Source organism: Mauremys mutica, chromosome 8 (genome assembly GCF_020497125.1).
Source record: "Mauremys mutica isolate MM-2020 ecotype Southern chromosome 8, ASM2049712v1, whole genome shotgun sequence".
In the NCBI taxonomy this organism is placed as follows: Eukaryota; Metazoa; Chordata; order Testudines; family Geoemydidae; genus Mauremys; species Mauremys mutica.
Window position 1 is genome coordinate 63,733,834 of NC_059079.1, and position 16,297 is coordinate 63,750,130.

The 16,297-nt window shown below is 46.5% G+C and overlaps 2 protein-coding genes across 4 annotated transcripts in view; both read right to left on the reverse strand.

Moving 5' to 3' along the window:
- Positions 1–1,807: 1,807 nt before the first annotated feature.
- Positions 1,808–10,193, reverse strand: LOC123376314. Its single transcript, XM_045028239.1, has 3 exons — positions 6,624–10,193; positions 5,701–6,030; positions 1,808–1,884 (listed from the first exon to the last, which is right to left on the reverse strand). Exons 1-3 carry the CDS (start codon positions 7,138–7,140, stop codon positions 1,808–1,810), a joined length of 924 nt encoding a protein of 307 aa, XP_044884174.1. The 5' UTR covers positions 7,141–10,193.
- A 1,374-nt stretch (positions 10,194–11,567) lies between these two features.
- KIFAP3 (kinesin associated protein 3) overlaps positions 11,568–16,297 on the reverse strand; it is a 160,103-nt gene continuing 155,373 nt past the window's right edge. For all 3 annotated transcript variants that reach the window (XM_045027723.1, XM_045027722.1, XM_045027726.1), the window contains exon 20: positions 11,568–12,033. In XM_045027723.1, the coding sequence (XP_044883658.1) occupies positions 11,925–12,033 (109 nt within the window). In that variant the 3' untranslated portion in view covers positions 11,568–11,924. The remainder of the gene's footprint in view (positions 12,034–16,297) is intronic.

Below are 16,297 nucleotides of genomic sequence, written 5' to 3' on the forward strand. Positions count from 1 at the left end.
GAGCCATTTGGACAAAATAAAGAGTCAGCTTGAACCTTTACACAAAACTCAGACTGCTTCCTGAAGAGAGAAAGGACTTCTTCCCCTGCACCACCCTCTTCTCTCAGATTGGCAGATTCAGATGGCAATGAGCTGGATCATCAGTGCTAGTACCTGAGCTAGGCACTGCAGGGGCTGACATGTTGGCAACAAGATGATTGTGACCATTTAGATCAAGCAGGGTAATGGGAAGGGAAAGAGCGAAGTACAGCAGGTGTTCACACCCCTCATATGTCTCGTGTATTGGCTACACAACAAAGTGGAACATCAAATAAGGTCCACAAGTGTGGACTCCCTCTGATGAAGAATGCAGAGGTGGGCAGCTCAGAAGCCTTAAACCAAGACTGGATAAACAGTAGTGCCTAAAAGTTAAGCACAAAAACTAAAATCCAGAGGAGTTGTGGTAGCTCAGCACCTAAGAAAATCAGGACATTTATTCAGGTGCCTAAATATGGATTTAAATGCCTAACTTTCAGCATTCATTCACATTTGAAAATTTTGGCCTCAGTGCATATTTTTGCAGAGTAATGATGGAAACACCTTTCAGCAACAGGCATGGGCTGATTTCCAGTTGCACTATGTACTACGGTGACAGAGTTTGAGGTGTTGTATAACCATGTGGCTATTATGGGGAACTGAGTTTCTTTCTTGATTGCTGGCTGCTCTGTGGTGTTTTGGACATATTGATTTCGATTGCTGGCTCTTATTGCTTGCCTGCACTACTCTGAGGCTGAGGTACAGGTGTTTGCATCACCTTTTGCCCTTATTTATCAAATTTATTACTGTAATATCCAGGGGGCAACCATTAAGAAGACCCCATTGTGCTAGGAACTGCACGCACACACAGAGAATAAGACAGTCCCTGCCCCAAAGAGCTTACAATTTAAATAGACAAGACAAAGGGTGGAGGAAAAGGTAAGTACATTGAGTGAACAATGAGATGGCAGCAAACATCATGTCAGTTTTGTAATTGGTGGGTGTTTATTATTTAAATCCTTTCCCTGCGGTTATATTGTGAGGGGATTAGCTAGCTGGGAAGATAGGAAAACACAGGGCTGGAGATTGTGAGGGAGGGATTGAAGCAAAAACCCGTTGGCACAGGGCGAGAACTTTCATTGTGAAAATGGCAGAAAGCAGTCTGGTAACAGCACTGTCCATTGGTCTCTGCTTGAACCATGGTCCCTTTATGCAGCTGCTGTGCCAGCTTCAGGCTCTGGCTGGCTCCTCCCTGCCATTTCTTTCCCAATCCCATATGGCTGAGGGGAGGGAGATAATGAGTAGTGCCCCCCCCCCCAGGTCCAGAGGTGATGGGGAGGGGTTACCATGGCAGGGCCTCATTTTACCCTCTCCCTCGGTGTAGCAGTGCCTGCTTGAAGTGCAGTTGATATCCCTCTCGATTACATTTCTTCTTCTCCATCCCTGCTGGGTGCTTGATTTTTCTCATTTATTGTTACATTTTGGTAAATTTCTGCTGCCATGGTCATTTGTGTAGTTCTCAAATCATTTCTGTTTCTTACATAAATCCCTTATTTCACCCTAAAGAATGTTCTTGTTATGATTACACCCCTTAATATATTAACAGACAGGATTTGAAAAGCCTTGTCAGCTTTTACCTGCCAACAATTTCAACAGAATCTTTGTGTTCATCTGAAATAGTTTCTAACTTGAATACTTGCAAAGGTAGCCTTCCAAATGTGCTCTGAGTGCAAGACAATGTAATGTAGTCTTCCACAGTCACTGCCAGCCACTCCAGTGTCTCTTCTGTGGTTCAGAGCTTTCCCAAAGTGATCCAGTGAAAACCTTGGATCAGGGTCCTGTCAGCTTTTGCTGCTGCTTCTGGAAGGCCTGTGGGGAGCAGTCATGCAGACTCAGGCTTTAAGGCAAGTTTTACTACACTGATTCTTGGAAAATTTCATGGGCAGGAACGGAGCTACTCACCCAGGACTAGGACCCAAAAACAGATGCTGGTAAAGTATCAGATATCTCATCCCCTTCTACAACAGTCAAGAGGATTTGGGTAGAAAGTTAGAGAAAATGCTCTTCCCTTTCTAGCAGCCAGAGGTGTTTGGGAGTTTCAAAACTGATCACATTATTTATATTGTGATAGTGTTTGTAAGTCTCTAATCAGAAACCATAAAACATAGACCCATTAAGAAAGGTTGAGCAGCAACAACTTAATAATAATCTGATTTATCACCCAGGCATTTTCCTTTGATAATTTCAGTTTAATTCTCTGGCTATGTCATAAACATTTCTTCAAGTCCCACATATGAGAGGATGGTGGATGACACTATAAGTAGAAGAGAACGAGTGTTGTCTATAACACCCACAAGTAACCTAGGCAGTTCCAAGGATATTAATAAAGGTAAGTCCCTGCACAGAGGGGTTTAGAACCAAGTGCTTTTCTACACTCGAGTTGTTCCTGATTAATTCCATCTGTAGACACTCTTACTCCAGAATAAGAGTGCCTTGTTCTTGTTTAGATTAACTCACTTTGGAATAAGTGTCCACACATGGAGTTAATCAGGAACAACTTCATGTGTAGACAAAACCTAGGGCATGGCTACAATTGCAGATGTAGAGCGCTGTGAGTTAAACCTGCCTTCGGAGAGCGCAGTAGGGAAAGTGCTGCAGTCTGTCCACACTGACAGTTGCTTGTGCACTGGCGTGGCCACATTTGCGGCACTTGCAGCGGCATTGGGAGCATTATGGGCAGCTATCCCACAGAGCGCCTCTTCCCATTCTGGCGCTGTGGCTTGTGCAGGGGGGGAGGGTGCGGGGCATTCTGGGTCCTGTCCCAATGCCCCGTGATGCATCGATTCACATCCCAGCATTGCCTGTGCTTCCGTCCACATTTGGCACCATCTTTCAACGTTTTTTGTACTGCGCACTCTGTTTTCCCTTTTGGTCTGCGGGAATGGAGCCTGAACTGCTGACGAGTCTCGCCAGCACGTCATGTTTGGCAATCAAGTTATTCCTTAGGATCCAAAGTGACAATGAGGGCTCCGACAATATTGACTCGAGTAATGCATGACACGAGTTTGCTTGTGGCATTCACGGACATGCCCACCACCGTGGAATGCCGCTTTTGGGCTCAGGAAACAAGCACTGAGTGGTGGGATCACATCGTCATGCAAGTCTGGGATGACGAGCAGTGGCTGCAGAACTTTAGGATGAGAAAAGCCACTTTCATGGGACTGTGTGAGGAGCTGGCCCCCACCCTGCGGCTCAAGGACATGAGATTGAGAGCTGCCCTGATGGTGGAGAAGCTGATGGCTATTGCAATCTGGAAGCTGGCAACTCCAGACAGCTACCGATCGGTCGCTAACCAGTTTGGAGTGGGAAAGTCGACCGTTGGAATCGTGTTGATGCAAGTTTACAGGGCCATTAATCGCATCCTGCTCAGAAGAACCGTGACTCTGGGTAGCGCGCAGGGTTACCAGGGGTTCTTTTAACCCAAAGCTCTTGATAACTTTTACTCTGTGCGAGGAGGTGTCAGGAAATAAATCAGGTGAGACACGGCCGTCCGACCGATAGATGGCTGGCACAAACAGGACAACACAAGAGTGCTTTCACTTAAAGCTAAACTTTACTGCGTCTCAAGCACTTACACACGCCTGCAACAGATTAGTAAAACACCCCCAACCCTTGATAATTACCAAAGCTGAGTGTGGCTCTCGAGTGACACAGCAGCAGGCTTCCGGTGGCCAAATCTTCCGTCTGCTGGTGGGGACCGCAAGATGTATCCAGAAGGAGAGTCCCAAAAGAGTCCCAAATGAGTCCAACTACCTCAAACTTTTCCCCCTTATTTATATATTAGTAATAGAATGACATGTCCCTTAAAGAAAACTTAAGTAAGCAGTTTCAATGGTCAAGCAAGAGGTTCCTTCTGATTATTGATTAACCAGGTGTGGGTTTTTCCAGAGTTTGCAGCCTTGAGATCCCAACAGACATTCCTGGGGCACATCCTGCTCTTTAAAAATGCATGTATAAGCAACTTCAACACAATTCTTATCAGGAAGGATGTGAGGTCAAGCTGCCCTTTCTGTGGCACCTCAACCCCCCCCTCCCCTCCTGCCTTGGTCAAGCTGAGACTGCTGAATAGGCTGCTTTTAACAATAAGCCACAGTGGTTTCAGGCACTTCACTGGTTTGCCAAAACCTCCCCGTATAGCAGGACGTTGTGGATGGCTTTGCACAAATGGGTTTCCCTAACTGCGAAGGGGCGATAGATGGCACGCATATTCCAATTCTGGCACCAGCCCACCTAGCCTCCCAGTACGTTAATCAGAAGGGGTATTTCTCTACAGTTCTCCAAGCGCTTGTGGATCACTGTAGGCATTTCATTGACATGACATGCCCAGAAAGGTGCATGACGCACGCATCTTTCGGAACACTGGCCTGTTGAGGAAGCTGCAAGCTGGGACTTTTTTTCCAGACCAGAAGATCACAGTAGGGGAAGTCAAAATGCCCATTGTGATCCTTGGAGACCCCACTTACTCTTTAATGCCGTGGCTCATGAAACCTACACATGGAACCTTGACAGCAGCAAGGAGCAGTTCAACAACAGGCTGAGCCAGTGCAGAATGACTGTGGACAGGGCCGGCTTTAGGCACCGTGGGGCCCGATTCGAAGGAACTGCTGCCCAAGTCCTGCCCCTGTCTTCGGCGGCAGCTCAATCGCTGCCACAGAGAAAGGTCCCTCCGCCAAAATGCTGCCGAAGACAGTGGCAATGATTGAGCTGCCGCCGCTGACAGTGACGGGACTTCGGCGGCAGCTCAATTGGCTGCCGGTGCCTTCGGCGGCATTTCGGCAGAGGGACCCTCCTCCACAGCAGCGATTGAACTGGCGCCGAAGACTGTGGTGGGACTTCAGCGGCAGCTTCTTCGGGATGTTGTGGGGCCCTATTCTGGGGAATCGGCTGAATTGCCCTAAAGCCGGCCCTGACTGTGGAATGTGCTTTTGGCCATTTAAAGGGCCACTGGCACTCTCTGTATGGGAAGCTGGACCTGGTCGATAACAGCATCCCCATGTGCTGTACCCTCCATAACATTTGTGAAGGGAAGGGGAAGGAATTTGAACAGCCAGAGAGCAGGGCTATTAGAGGGGCCCAGCATGGGGCTGCAAGGGTTAGGGATGCCTTGAGGGAGCAATTTGAGGCTGAAAGCCACCAGTAATGTCTGGTGCCCTGCACAGGAGTGAAGTGCAGTGGTTCCAATGTTAGTAGGAATCTGTGTTTGCTGTGCTGACTTGCAGTGCCTCTTTCTTTCCTGGGCTAAGGTATCTTTTACTTTATGCAATAATAATAAAAATGTTTTCAAAGCCAAAAAATCCATTTATTGAAAAGAAAATTCATGTATTGAAAAGAAACATAACTGCTTGGGAAACAGAAAGGGCAAGGGGGTGGGGTGGGGAACGGTACAATCACAGATTTGCATATGTCCTGTCCGGAGTGCTGTGCAATGAGTGCTGCACTTCAGGATGACTATACTGCATAGTGATGGGGGTTGAGTGCAGTGGGTAAGGGTCGTAGTTTTCAGGGCTGAGTGGTGAAGCTACAGGTGTTGGAGGCAGCTGGTGGTGGTAAGAACCCAGATGTTGGGGAAAGTGGGTTGGAGGTGACATGGGGGCACAAGGGAAAGAGTTTTGGGACAAGGGCTGCAGGGGGAGGGGGGGGCGGGAAAGAAGACGCGGTGGTGCTCCGCCTGCATGGCTACGAGCGCCTGGATAGAGTCTGCTTGGCGCTCCATTATGCTTATCAGCCGATCTGTGCTTTTCTGCTGGAGCACCGCACTTTTGTGCCAGCGCTCCTCGTGCTGCTGACAGATCCTCCTTTCACTCTCCCACCACTCCTGCACTTTCTGATTTTCATTACTTGAATGCTGCATTATTTCATGCAACATGTCTTCCTTGCTTCTACGTGGCCACTTTCTGATTCTTTGGAGTCTTTTGGGCAGTGATAACACGGACGGGTGAGATCTCAAGGTTGCATCTGTAAAGGCAAAATGCAACACTTAACAAAGGCAGCATTGTTCACACCAGATAGAGCAATGATTCCCTCGTACTTAAGGGCAAGCACAGTCTACACCATAGCATAATTTGCCCGTCCCAAAGCGAGCGCACATAAACCCATAGGAGCCCTAAAATGGTGAGTAAGCACAGGGTCAAGCGTGACTGATTGTTTCACGGTCATACTGTCCTCTGGGTTTCTGTGCCTTGGGGAGAGCCAACAGCAGCAGGGGGGGCCTATACTGAACACTGTCCCTACATTTTCCATAGGAGTTCGTCCTGGAAGATCTCACTGCTGAGGGTGACCTGGGAAGCAAGGGAGGGTCTTCTACTGCAATGCAGCTTCCGCCCTGGCCCATATGCAGCTTGCCTGTGTGCAGCAATGGTCCCCCTGCCCCAACAAGCCTGCACAAGGGTCTGGATGAGACCTTTGAAGAGATCACTGAGGCTGATTACCGCGTTGTGAGAGAGCACATCAACGCCCTATTCCGCACCTAGGCATGCATGCAGCCCTAACCCTCCTCGCCCCAAGAGCCCGCACCGAATAACTTCCTTCCAAAAATAAAAGCCGCTTACCGGGAACCTCCTCTGGTGTTTGTCTTTCCCCAAGCACTGGCCGCCGCAACTGGCTACCTTCCTCCTGGTTTGAGAACAGCTCCTGGCTGCATGCATCTAGGGATTCTGGGGTGTCTTCCACCTCCTCAGCACCCTCGCTGCCGCTTTGCTCCTCCTCCTCCTCCTGCCTTGTTGAACTGGACTCTGAAGTGTCCATGGTGGAGCTCGGAGTGGAGGTGGGGTCACCCTCAAGTATCGCGTCCAGCTCTTTGTAGAAATGGCAGGTTGCGGGGGCAGCACCAGAGCGGTTGTTTGCCTCGTAGGCTTTGCGGTAGGCATTCCACAGCTCCTTCACTTTAACCCTGCACTGCAGTGCGTCCCGGTCATGGCCCCTTTCCATCATGTCCCTTGATATCTGCCCAAAGGTATCGTAATTCCTACGGCTGGAGCGCAGCTGGGACTGGACAGCTTCCCCCCCCAAACACCGATGAGGTCCAGCACCTTGCCGTTGCTCCATACTGGGGATTGCCTGGCGCATGGAGGCATGGTCACCTGAAAAGATTTGCTGAGATCATTCCACACCTGGTTGAGCAAACAGGAAGGGGATTTTCAAAATTCCCAGAGAATTTAAAGGGCGGGTCTGACAGTTGGTCACCTGAGGGCAGGGCAGTAAAGTTCAAAGTGATGACCAGAGTGGCTAGCACAGGCATTGTGGGACACTTCTAGAGGCCGATCAGAGCACATTAACAGGATAGGTCATCCACACTGGCGCTGCAGCGCTTCAGCAGGCGTGCAGCAAACGTTATTCCACTTGCCGAGGTGGATTACCAGGAGCGCTGTAGTCAAGGAGTCAGAGCGCTCTACGTGCCTTGCCAGTGTGGACAGGTAGTGAGCTAGTGCGCCCTGGGCTCCTTTATTGCGCACTAACTCGCAAGTGTAGCCAAGCTTTTAGAGTCTTTGGACCAGGCTTTCAACATGGAGCTTTAAGTTGGGAGAGGTGTGAGAGAGAAAACAGGGCAGACAGGGGAAAAGACCTTGCAGAATAAGAAGAAAGAAAAGAGAAGACCCTGAAAATCAAACGTAGGAAGAGAGACACAATGAACAAGAAGTAGGGCAGAGCCAAGCAGAGCAAGAAGGTAGATTGTAAGCTCTTTGGGGCAGAGTCAGTGTTTTTGTTCTGTGTTTATCAAGCACTTATTATTTTGAGGGCCATGACTGGGTCTCCCAGGTACTAGCATAATACAAATAAACCAAACGCAAGGGAGATGGAAGAAGTGTTAAATAGGAAGCTGATTGATAACACACTGCAATTAAATACACTACATCATGATAAGCACACAACTGGTTTATTTCTTTACACGGCTGGGGTTGTGGCTTTAGTGCAGAGGTATCAGACATACAAACCACAGGTTGCACAGACTGTTTGTAGCCCACATGGCATATTCAGGATCAGCAGAATCTCAGCTTTCATTATTAAAAATAAAGTTTCTTGCTTTCAGGGTTCTGAAGAAAATTGTCCAACTGCAAACCCAATGTTACTTGTACAGTATTGTCTGTGTCTGCAGAGAGCTTGAAACACTGTCTCAGAGATGTGATCTTCTTTGCCTACTATTAATCTCACTGTAGTGTTAACTCTGCACTAATGAGACTTTAGACACTTTATCTTTGTTTAATTTAGCAGTGGAATGGGGTAGGAATTGACCCCAAATTGGAAGATATTACAGGGAAAGAAACACTGGGAAGGAAGGAGGAGCAACCTAAAGCCAGGGAAGAGGGAGAGAAAGAGAAAGGAGGATGAGAAAGCAAGAACAACAAAGGGCAGAAATAGCAAGGCTCCTAATGGGGAGCAGAATTTTCCTCCAGTTGATGCAGAATATGCCTCGAAGGGACTGAACACAGTAAATAATGAGAATAACTAAAAAGTTAGTTTATAGGCCAGACTCCCAAATCTCCCACTGACCTCCATGGTTGATCTGCTGTGGGTTGAGAACATATGCACTCATGCATTTTTACATGGCCCAGAGACCATAATTAAAAAGAGATTTTGTCTCTCTCCCCAGAATGATTTTGACACCCCTGCCTTGGTGAACATAGCAGCATAGCTGTTTTTCATCCTGGCTAGCAAGCTCAGTCCTCAGGCGAGTTTTTACCAAGCTCTGCTTGTGGATAATGATTCCCTTCCCTTAGTTGCTCTTAGCCAAGCTGTGAACATTTAGTTTTCATTCTTTTCTCATAAAATTTCCAATATTTGATATTAAAATGCAGCCAGAGATTTTCCATTCCTATTTATTTTGGGACTGATCAGATGTAGTACAATTACAGGCACACAACATACGCCAGGCCTAGCTATAGTCCTTGTTAACCTGAAACTCCCAATTAAATGCAGTTTTAGTTTCCCTAGTACTGTGCGGAGCCTTTAAGAACCCACTCTTAACTGCTTTCAAAGCAAATTCAAAAAGGAGGACAACGGCTTTGAAAAATTTAATGCTAGTTCTCTGAAGATCTTTTAAAATAACAGATGTGAATGCAGAGTTCTCCAAATGAAAAGCTCGGGTGTGTGCAGTTCCAGGAGTTTCCCTCGCAGCTGTAACTATGTCTACATCTGAGATATGGCAGGCAGATGTGGCATGGCCTCTGTGCACACAAACATAGGCTCAGATCAGTAGGACAGATCTAGAATGGGGCAGTATTGGGAACAAAAAGGCATCACGAGTTTAATAGATTTGTTAAAGGTCGCTTTAGAAACGTACACCAGATTTGGAGGATTAAAAAGGGGTTTTAGTTGTAGCAGCAGCAATGCTAGTAACTGTCCCATCTCCAAGAATAGCGTTTGAGGCAGCATCTGGGAGGAAATCTGGTTTGGTATTGTGGCTGTTTTTAAAGTCCCTACCATTCTCTCTCACCCACGGATGCACAGAATGCTATGTGTAGCTTGACTAACTGTAACTGACCACATGAAGTTTTGAAAGATCACACAGGGTTTTTCAGGCAATGTCATATTTTAGGAGAGATTTTCAGAGGTACACATGGCAGTTAGATGCCCAACTCCCTAACTTTCCTTTGCGCCTTTGAAATCTTTCTTTTGGCATATACATTGGTCTTAGGTGAGTGAATTTAATAATACAGGCCTTGGATCCCAATAAATCAAAAGGGATGAGATTGAAAAAAAATTCTGTAAATCAAACAGCCACTTTTAAAAAAAAGGATTTTGAAGTATATCTTGTTTTGGAAAATGAGCTCTTCGGGCCCTCTCTTCACCGTCAGTCTGACATAGATTTAATAGAATATCAGGGGTGGAAAGGACCTCAGAAGGTCATCTAGTCCAACCCTCTGCTCAGAGCAGGACCAATCCCTGGAAAGATTTTTGCCCCAGCTCCCTAAATGGCCCTCGCAAGGATTGAACTCACAGCCCTGGGTTTAGTAGGCCAATGCTCAAACCACTGAGCTGGTAGCATGCTCTCCTACACCCACTGGGGACAGGGAATCTATTATAGGATTCCTGCTAGCCCAAACAATGCTGCACTCACCCTAGACTAGGGCCTAGATTTTTAAAGGTATTTAGGTGTTGCTGTGCTCATCACTGCAATGCCTAATGATTTAGAAGCTTGAGTCTCATTTTCAAAAGGGATTTAGGCACTTACAAGCCTAAATCCTATTCAATCACTTTTAAAAATGAGACTTGAGCTTCTATATCAGTTAGGTGTTGCAACACTGAGTGCAGCAACATTTAAATAGCTTTAAAAATCTGGGCCCAGGAAAACAATGGTATCACTGCAAGTATGTTAGTTTCAAGTGGAGAACCTCTTGGCCTTGTAACTGCTAGTCAACAGTTCACAGTCTGTGCTTGTGAGCTAATGGGGTGGTTCTCAGGTTTTGGGATGGGGCAAAATTGGGTTGGGCAGCTTAAAAATCATGCTCTAGCTTAGGTCCATAGTTAGCTACAGCATATGTTGTTCTAACACTGCATGGCCTCATACACAAAGGCTAGAGGAACTCTGTTAGAACGTTAAAGCATTCTTTTTAAGCATGGTTTCTAATTGTGGCTCTTACTGTAACTGTGGTAGGCTGTAAATCAAGGGTGGGCAAACTATGGCCCGTGGGCTGGATCCGGCCTGTGGGATTGACACCTCCATGGCGCCACAGGGCTAAGGCAGGCTTCCTGCCTGCCCTGGACTGGGCCCTGTGCCACTCCCGGAAGCAGCAGGCACTCCCTCCCCCCCTGCAGTTCCCACTGGCCGGGAATGGGGAACTGTGGCCAATGGGAGCTTCGGAAGAGGTACCTGCAGGTGAGGGCCGTGCATGGAGACCTTTGCCCCCCCGCCCCAGGGGCCGCAGGGACATGGTGCTGGCCGCTTCTGGGAGCGGTGCAAGGCCACGGCAGGCAAGGAGCCTGCCTTAGCCCTGCTGCCACCCTGGAGCTGCTAAGGTAAGTGGTGCTGGGCCGGAGCCCGCACCTCACACTCCTCCTGCACCTCAACCCCCTGCCCGGAGCCCCCTGCCACACCCCGCACCCTTCCTGCATCCCAATCCCCTGCCCTGAGCCCCCTCCCACATGCCGCACTCCCTCCTGCACCCCAACCCCAGCCCTACAATCATGGCCCTGCATGCAATTTGCCCACCCAGATGTGGCCTTCTGGCCAAAAAGTTTGCCCACCCCTGCTGTAACTGTTTGAAAATTGTTTCAAGCTCAAGATGATTGAATCTGCATCTACCCTCCAATGTTACAGCTGTAAAGCGCCATACCCTCTGGGCTGTGTGCTGTTGGGATGTTTGAATACAGTGCTGTATTTCTGCAACAGTGTTCTAGGGTATAGCTATTGGATGCCAGGCACTAGGCTCTTCCTGTGGGAGGCTTACTCAAGTACTTCAACAGTACATGTACATCACTTAAAATGCTCTACAAGAGGCAATTACAAAAATCCCCCATGAACCAGAGAGAAACGTGGAGCTCAAGCATTCATCAGCACTGACTGAATGGTTTTTCTTTTTAATAGAAATTAAATTACTTGCTTAATATACATAATGTAATGTTTACTTTCCAGTCTAGTAGCTTTTCAATACTTGCTTTCAAGTCACATGGCAAACACTGTACAAAAATTATAATAAAGAGAGAAACTGAGGGGTGAATACAGTCTTTGTTTGAAATCCTAGAACCAGAAAGGGTTAGGTTTATCTAGAGCTAACACATACCAAAGGATACATATCACGCAGACCCATTCCAGTATAACCATGCATTACCAGGGAGTGCTCTAAAGTCAGCTACATACAACTGGTTTCTAATGGAGCAGGAAGTCAGCACCCTAACGTATGCAGAGGGATGCTCTATCGGGTACCATAGCCGTAGTAGAAAGATTCATCAGGACGGTATCCATACGCAGTCGCAGGGCGGCCAGGAGTACCAGCTGGCTGACCAAATCCATCCACTCCAATGCTGGGGGGAGGGGGGTAGAAAGAGGAGAGAAAAAAAGAAACTAGTGTTGATGCTTGTGTTTCACATACAGGAAGTGTGCGCTAGGACTGGGGCTCTCAAACTTTTTCCATAGGGTAGACCACATTAAGAGGTACTATCTTGAGCACCACCCCTCTTTGGACTCGAGATTCTCCCAGTCATGATCAGGTAATATCTCTGTAGAGATTAAAGCAGCTGATTATATACTAGGTCAGAAATTCACACCATGGTTTCTGGAGTGATAAGACTGACATCCAAAGGGCAGATAGGCTTTCTCATGTACTGAAGCCCTCTATGTTCTATCCGGACTGAATGTTAATTTGGTCTTCATATACAGTATCTGTTTTCACCCTCTAGCTGTCCCAAAGCAGTGAGTTAGATACAAAGGTGACAAATATTCCACATTCTGAGGTAGGAGACAAAGGCAGAGGAAAAAAGTGAATGTTGGCCAGGACACTGGATTATTGCATACTCTTTGGTATTATGCCATCTTTTACACTTGCACCTGAATAGACAGAGCTGGACAAAAAGGACCTCAGAATATTGTCTGACTAGAACCACGGGGGAAGGAGCTGAACTTCTCACACCAAGACATTAAAGGGCTAGTGGCCACCAGTGCTTAAGAGTGGGGAAGAAATGCACTTTATCACTGTTGCCATTATCCTACACATACTGAACACAGTTGTTGTGGACCACAACAGCATGAACCTGTAATAGAATGGGATACCCAGGACACAGACTGGTAACATCACAGGCCCTGATTCAGCAAAGCACTTAAATACTTTTAACTTCAAGCCCATACTTGAGCTAAACTGGCGTCATGATCAACGGAGCACTGAGAGGATCATGTTCCAGCACTTTATCTCCACACAGAGACTGCTTCTAGCAACATGAAACTGTGCAGGACCTAGAGACGAACATGAGGAGTTTGGTGCTTGACCAGTCAGGAAACCAGTGTACCTAAAGGATGCTACAATGATAATCCAGAGAGCGGAGGATTTAAGAGTGGCAGACCTGCTTCCCCAGGGACAGAGAATGGCCAATAAGCCAAACTGCAAAGGAGATGATTCCTCGTGAGATAAGCCACCCGAGAGGTTACAGCCAAAACCTAAAGGCTTTGTTAGTATGTCTATACTGGTATAATACGCTGGCAAAGCCCTCCTAGTGTGGATGCAGTTTATCCCAGTTCCCCTAAGCAAAATAAATTATACCGGTAAGAGTGCAATTTTGCCAATATAACCATGTCTACACTAGGGGCTTCTGCCGGCACAGCTGTGTCAGTCTAGGATCACACCTCTTCATGCTTCTGACAGACAGCTATGCCAGCATGAGTTTGTATTGCAGACCTGGCCTACTAGTGCTCTGCCCCAAATCAGGATGCAGTGGTTCTGAGAGGAGCTGTTTGTTTCTTCCTGAACCAGGCGCGCTATTGTCACACTTCATTAATTCACCAAGGCCCTGGGGAAGGCCTGTAGTGCCATGCTGAACAAATTCCTCAGTAGGGCTAGGAGTCAAATAACACTGGTACATGCATACACACTCTAGTGTCCTGTCTGCTTAGGGTGGGGGCGAGCTAACCAGCATGCTCTGCGGCCTGCACTGGCTTCCCCTTCCTTACTGGAACCACTCCAAAGTTCTGGTATTCTTTTACAAAGCCTTTGGGGAACGGGCATGAGATCTTCAAGACTACCTCACTTTCCAGGTCTCTCTGCAGCAGCTGCGGTCATCCAGCAGACTACCATGGAGCATTAGGTATGGCCTTCTCAACAGCAGATTTGAGCCAAATGAGACCACGGAGGGTCCTATCCTCACCATCTCCAGATACACCTCTTCTCTGGTCCCCAAAGAATCAAAGACAATCAAACACTGCACTCAAAATTAACAACTCATGATTATAGCCAACGTAGGCCAGAGAATGGATTTCCCTTCCAACCTCTCCCTCCTTTCCCCAGCATATAGCACCTTGATCCTACTGTGACAGGCCCTTGGGAAAGGGCAGATAGATTAGACGGAGGGCTCTTCTCAGGCCTAATTTTCTGTGTACAGGTCATAGAGTGACTGAAAATAATAGACTGACTAGTCTATTTTCAAGAGCAAAAAGTAAATAAACTGGGGAAATAGTGAAAAGTAAAGTAGATTTTCAGCTTTCAATTATGATAATCCCAGGAATTACTAACATACTGTAGGTAAGGGAAAATGTGTCTGAATACGCTTGATTCTCTATCCGTTATGGTAATGTAAATCCATGGATGTCAGTGGCATTACACAAGTGTAAAACTGGGGTGATAGGGTAGAATCAAGTCCATACTTTTTGTTAACCAGTGTCCCTTTAAGTCAGAACTTCAGTTCAGGAATAATTTTTTTTTCTTTCACAAATTCTCAAAATATTGACCTATCCAGTTCAGGTTCTAGAGTCAAATAATTTATAATTTAAAAAAATAACATGTTATATTTTGCAATGTTGGTCCCAGGATATTAGAGAGACAAGGTGGGTGAAGGCTCAAAAGGTTCTTTCACCATCACAAGTTGGTCCAATAAAAGACATTCCCTCACCCACCTTGTCTCTCTAATTTGTTATAGGAAACTCAGTTCTTCATTTTATTTATTTTTTACAGTGGTGTTTTATCTGTGATTGATGTAACATCAGTTTTGAATAATTTACTATTTATTATTGTGGTAACAACTAGAGCCCCATCACATTTGTGATGGTGACTCACATTCCTGAAAATTTTAGGCTGGGAAGACACTATATATATGGCAGGGGGACCACACTATGGCCAGCTGAAGGCTGCTGTGGCAATTAGTCAGAAACCCAAAGACCACACCTGTTTTGCATAAAACAGAATCAGGTGCAGCCCCTTTCAACTTTAATGTGGTGGAATGGGGAGAGGAGACTGCAGGCCCCAAATGGCTATTTAGTTCAAGACAAAACTCAGCATCCTCAGACTCAGATTCCCTATGGGCAGATTCTCTTAATTAAATACAAAAGTGGCTACACCTAGCACTGCAGAAATGTGTGGGTTTCTTCTGGCCTTTATCCGCCCTAACACAGTATAGGATACCAAAAAAAGGCATGGAATATTGTGCTGGCCACAAGTACTATTAACCACTAGATGGCACTCTCTCCTCATTACAGAATATTGCCAAGTACTTCCAACTATTTCCAGTTTAGTAATCCTTATTTAAACAACTTCTAAATGCATCTAAATGGATGAAAAGCTAGGCAAAAAAACATGGTTTCAATTACGTTCTCAGCAAATCAATTTTTTCCCCTTTTTGTAAATGTGTAAGTAATTAGGTGCAGGTCCCTACAGGTTAAACTTTGAGCAGCATCAGTTATTTCCAAATGGTTCCGACATATGGTAGTGTCCTGAAGAAAAATGTAAGAGATGGATCAGCTGATAACTACTTCAGACATTTGATTAAAAAAAAAAAGAACAAAAAATTATATTAAACTCACCATCCTCCAGAAAATGGTGCACTATCTAAATATTTTCCTTAGGTAAATGAATCCTTGTCTATGACTCAGAAAATATTGGCTTTGCTTTCAAGTGAGTTTAGTGCTCTTGAAAAGTCCCAGCCTACCCTCTTGGATGATTGGGATTGGTGGGCAGAGTCCACCTGAATGACGCCCTGTCCCTCCATCGCCTCAGCTGAGGGAGGGGCCACAGAACCCAGAAAATTGAGTACCAGGGACAAAAAGTGAACAATCAGGGGGCGGGGATGGCTTGCCAGCACTGCAGACTGACGTTCTTGTGATACCCAGAGCAGCTATAGCAAGAGCAATGACAGCATAAGCATGCCCCATGCCTGCGTTCTGCCGCAATCTTGACCTGGAAAGGCCACCTTGACGGTGGAGAAAGGAGTTTAGTATCCATGTCCCACTGAGTCTTACCACACCTCTGCCAAGGATGGAGCCAGTTGTGATGGTGGGGTTTAAGATGTCCACTAGTGACCGGACTGAGATAACTTGCTTCATGGGTTCTTATTTCTACCTTAGACAATAGATCATCCCATGCTTTGCTGCACATTGGGCTACCCACATTTACCATCCATGCCTGTCAACTGCCTTTCTCTCCAAATATTCTCATTTCATGTTGAGATGCTTGATGTGGTTCAGATCTGTTTGTTTCTATGTTATTCGCGGTCTTCCTCTCTTTCTTCTTTTGTTTTCTGGCTTCCCTTCAAGGGTGGTATTTCGTAAGCGTTCTTTTTCCATTCTCAGCACATGTCCCAGACACTGATG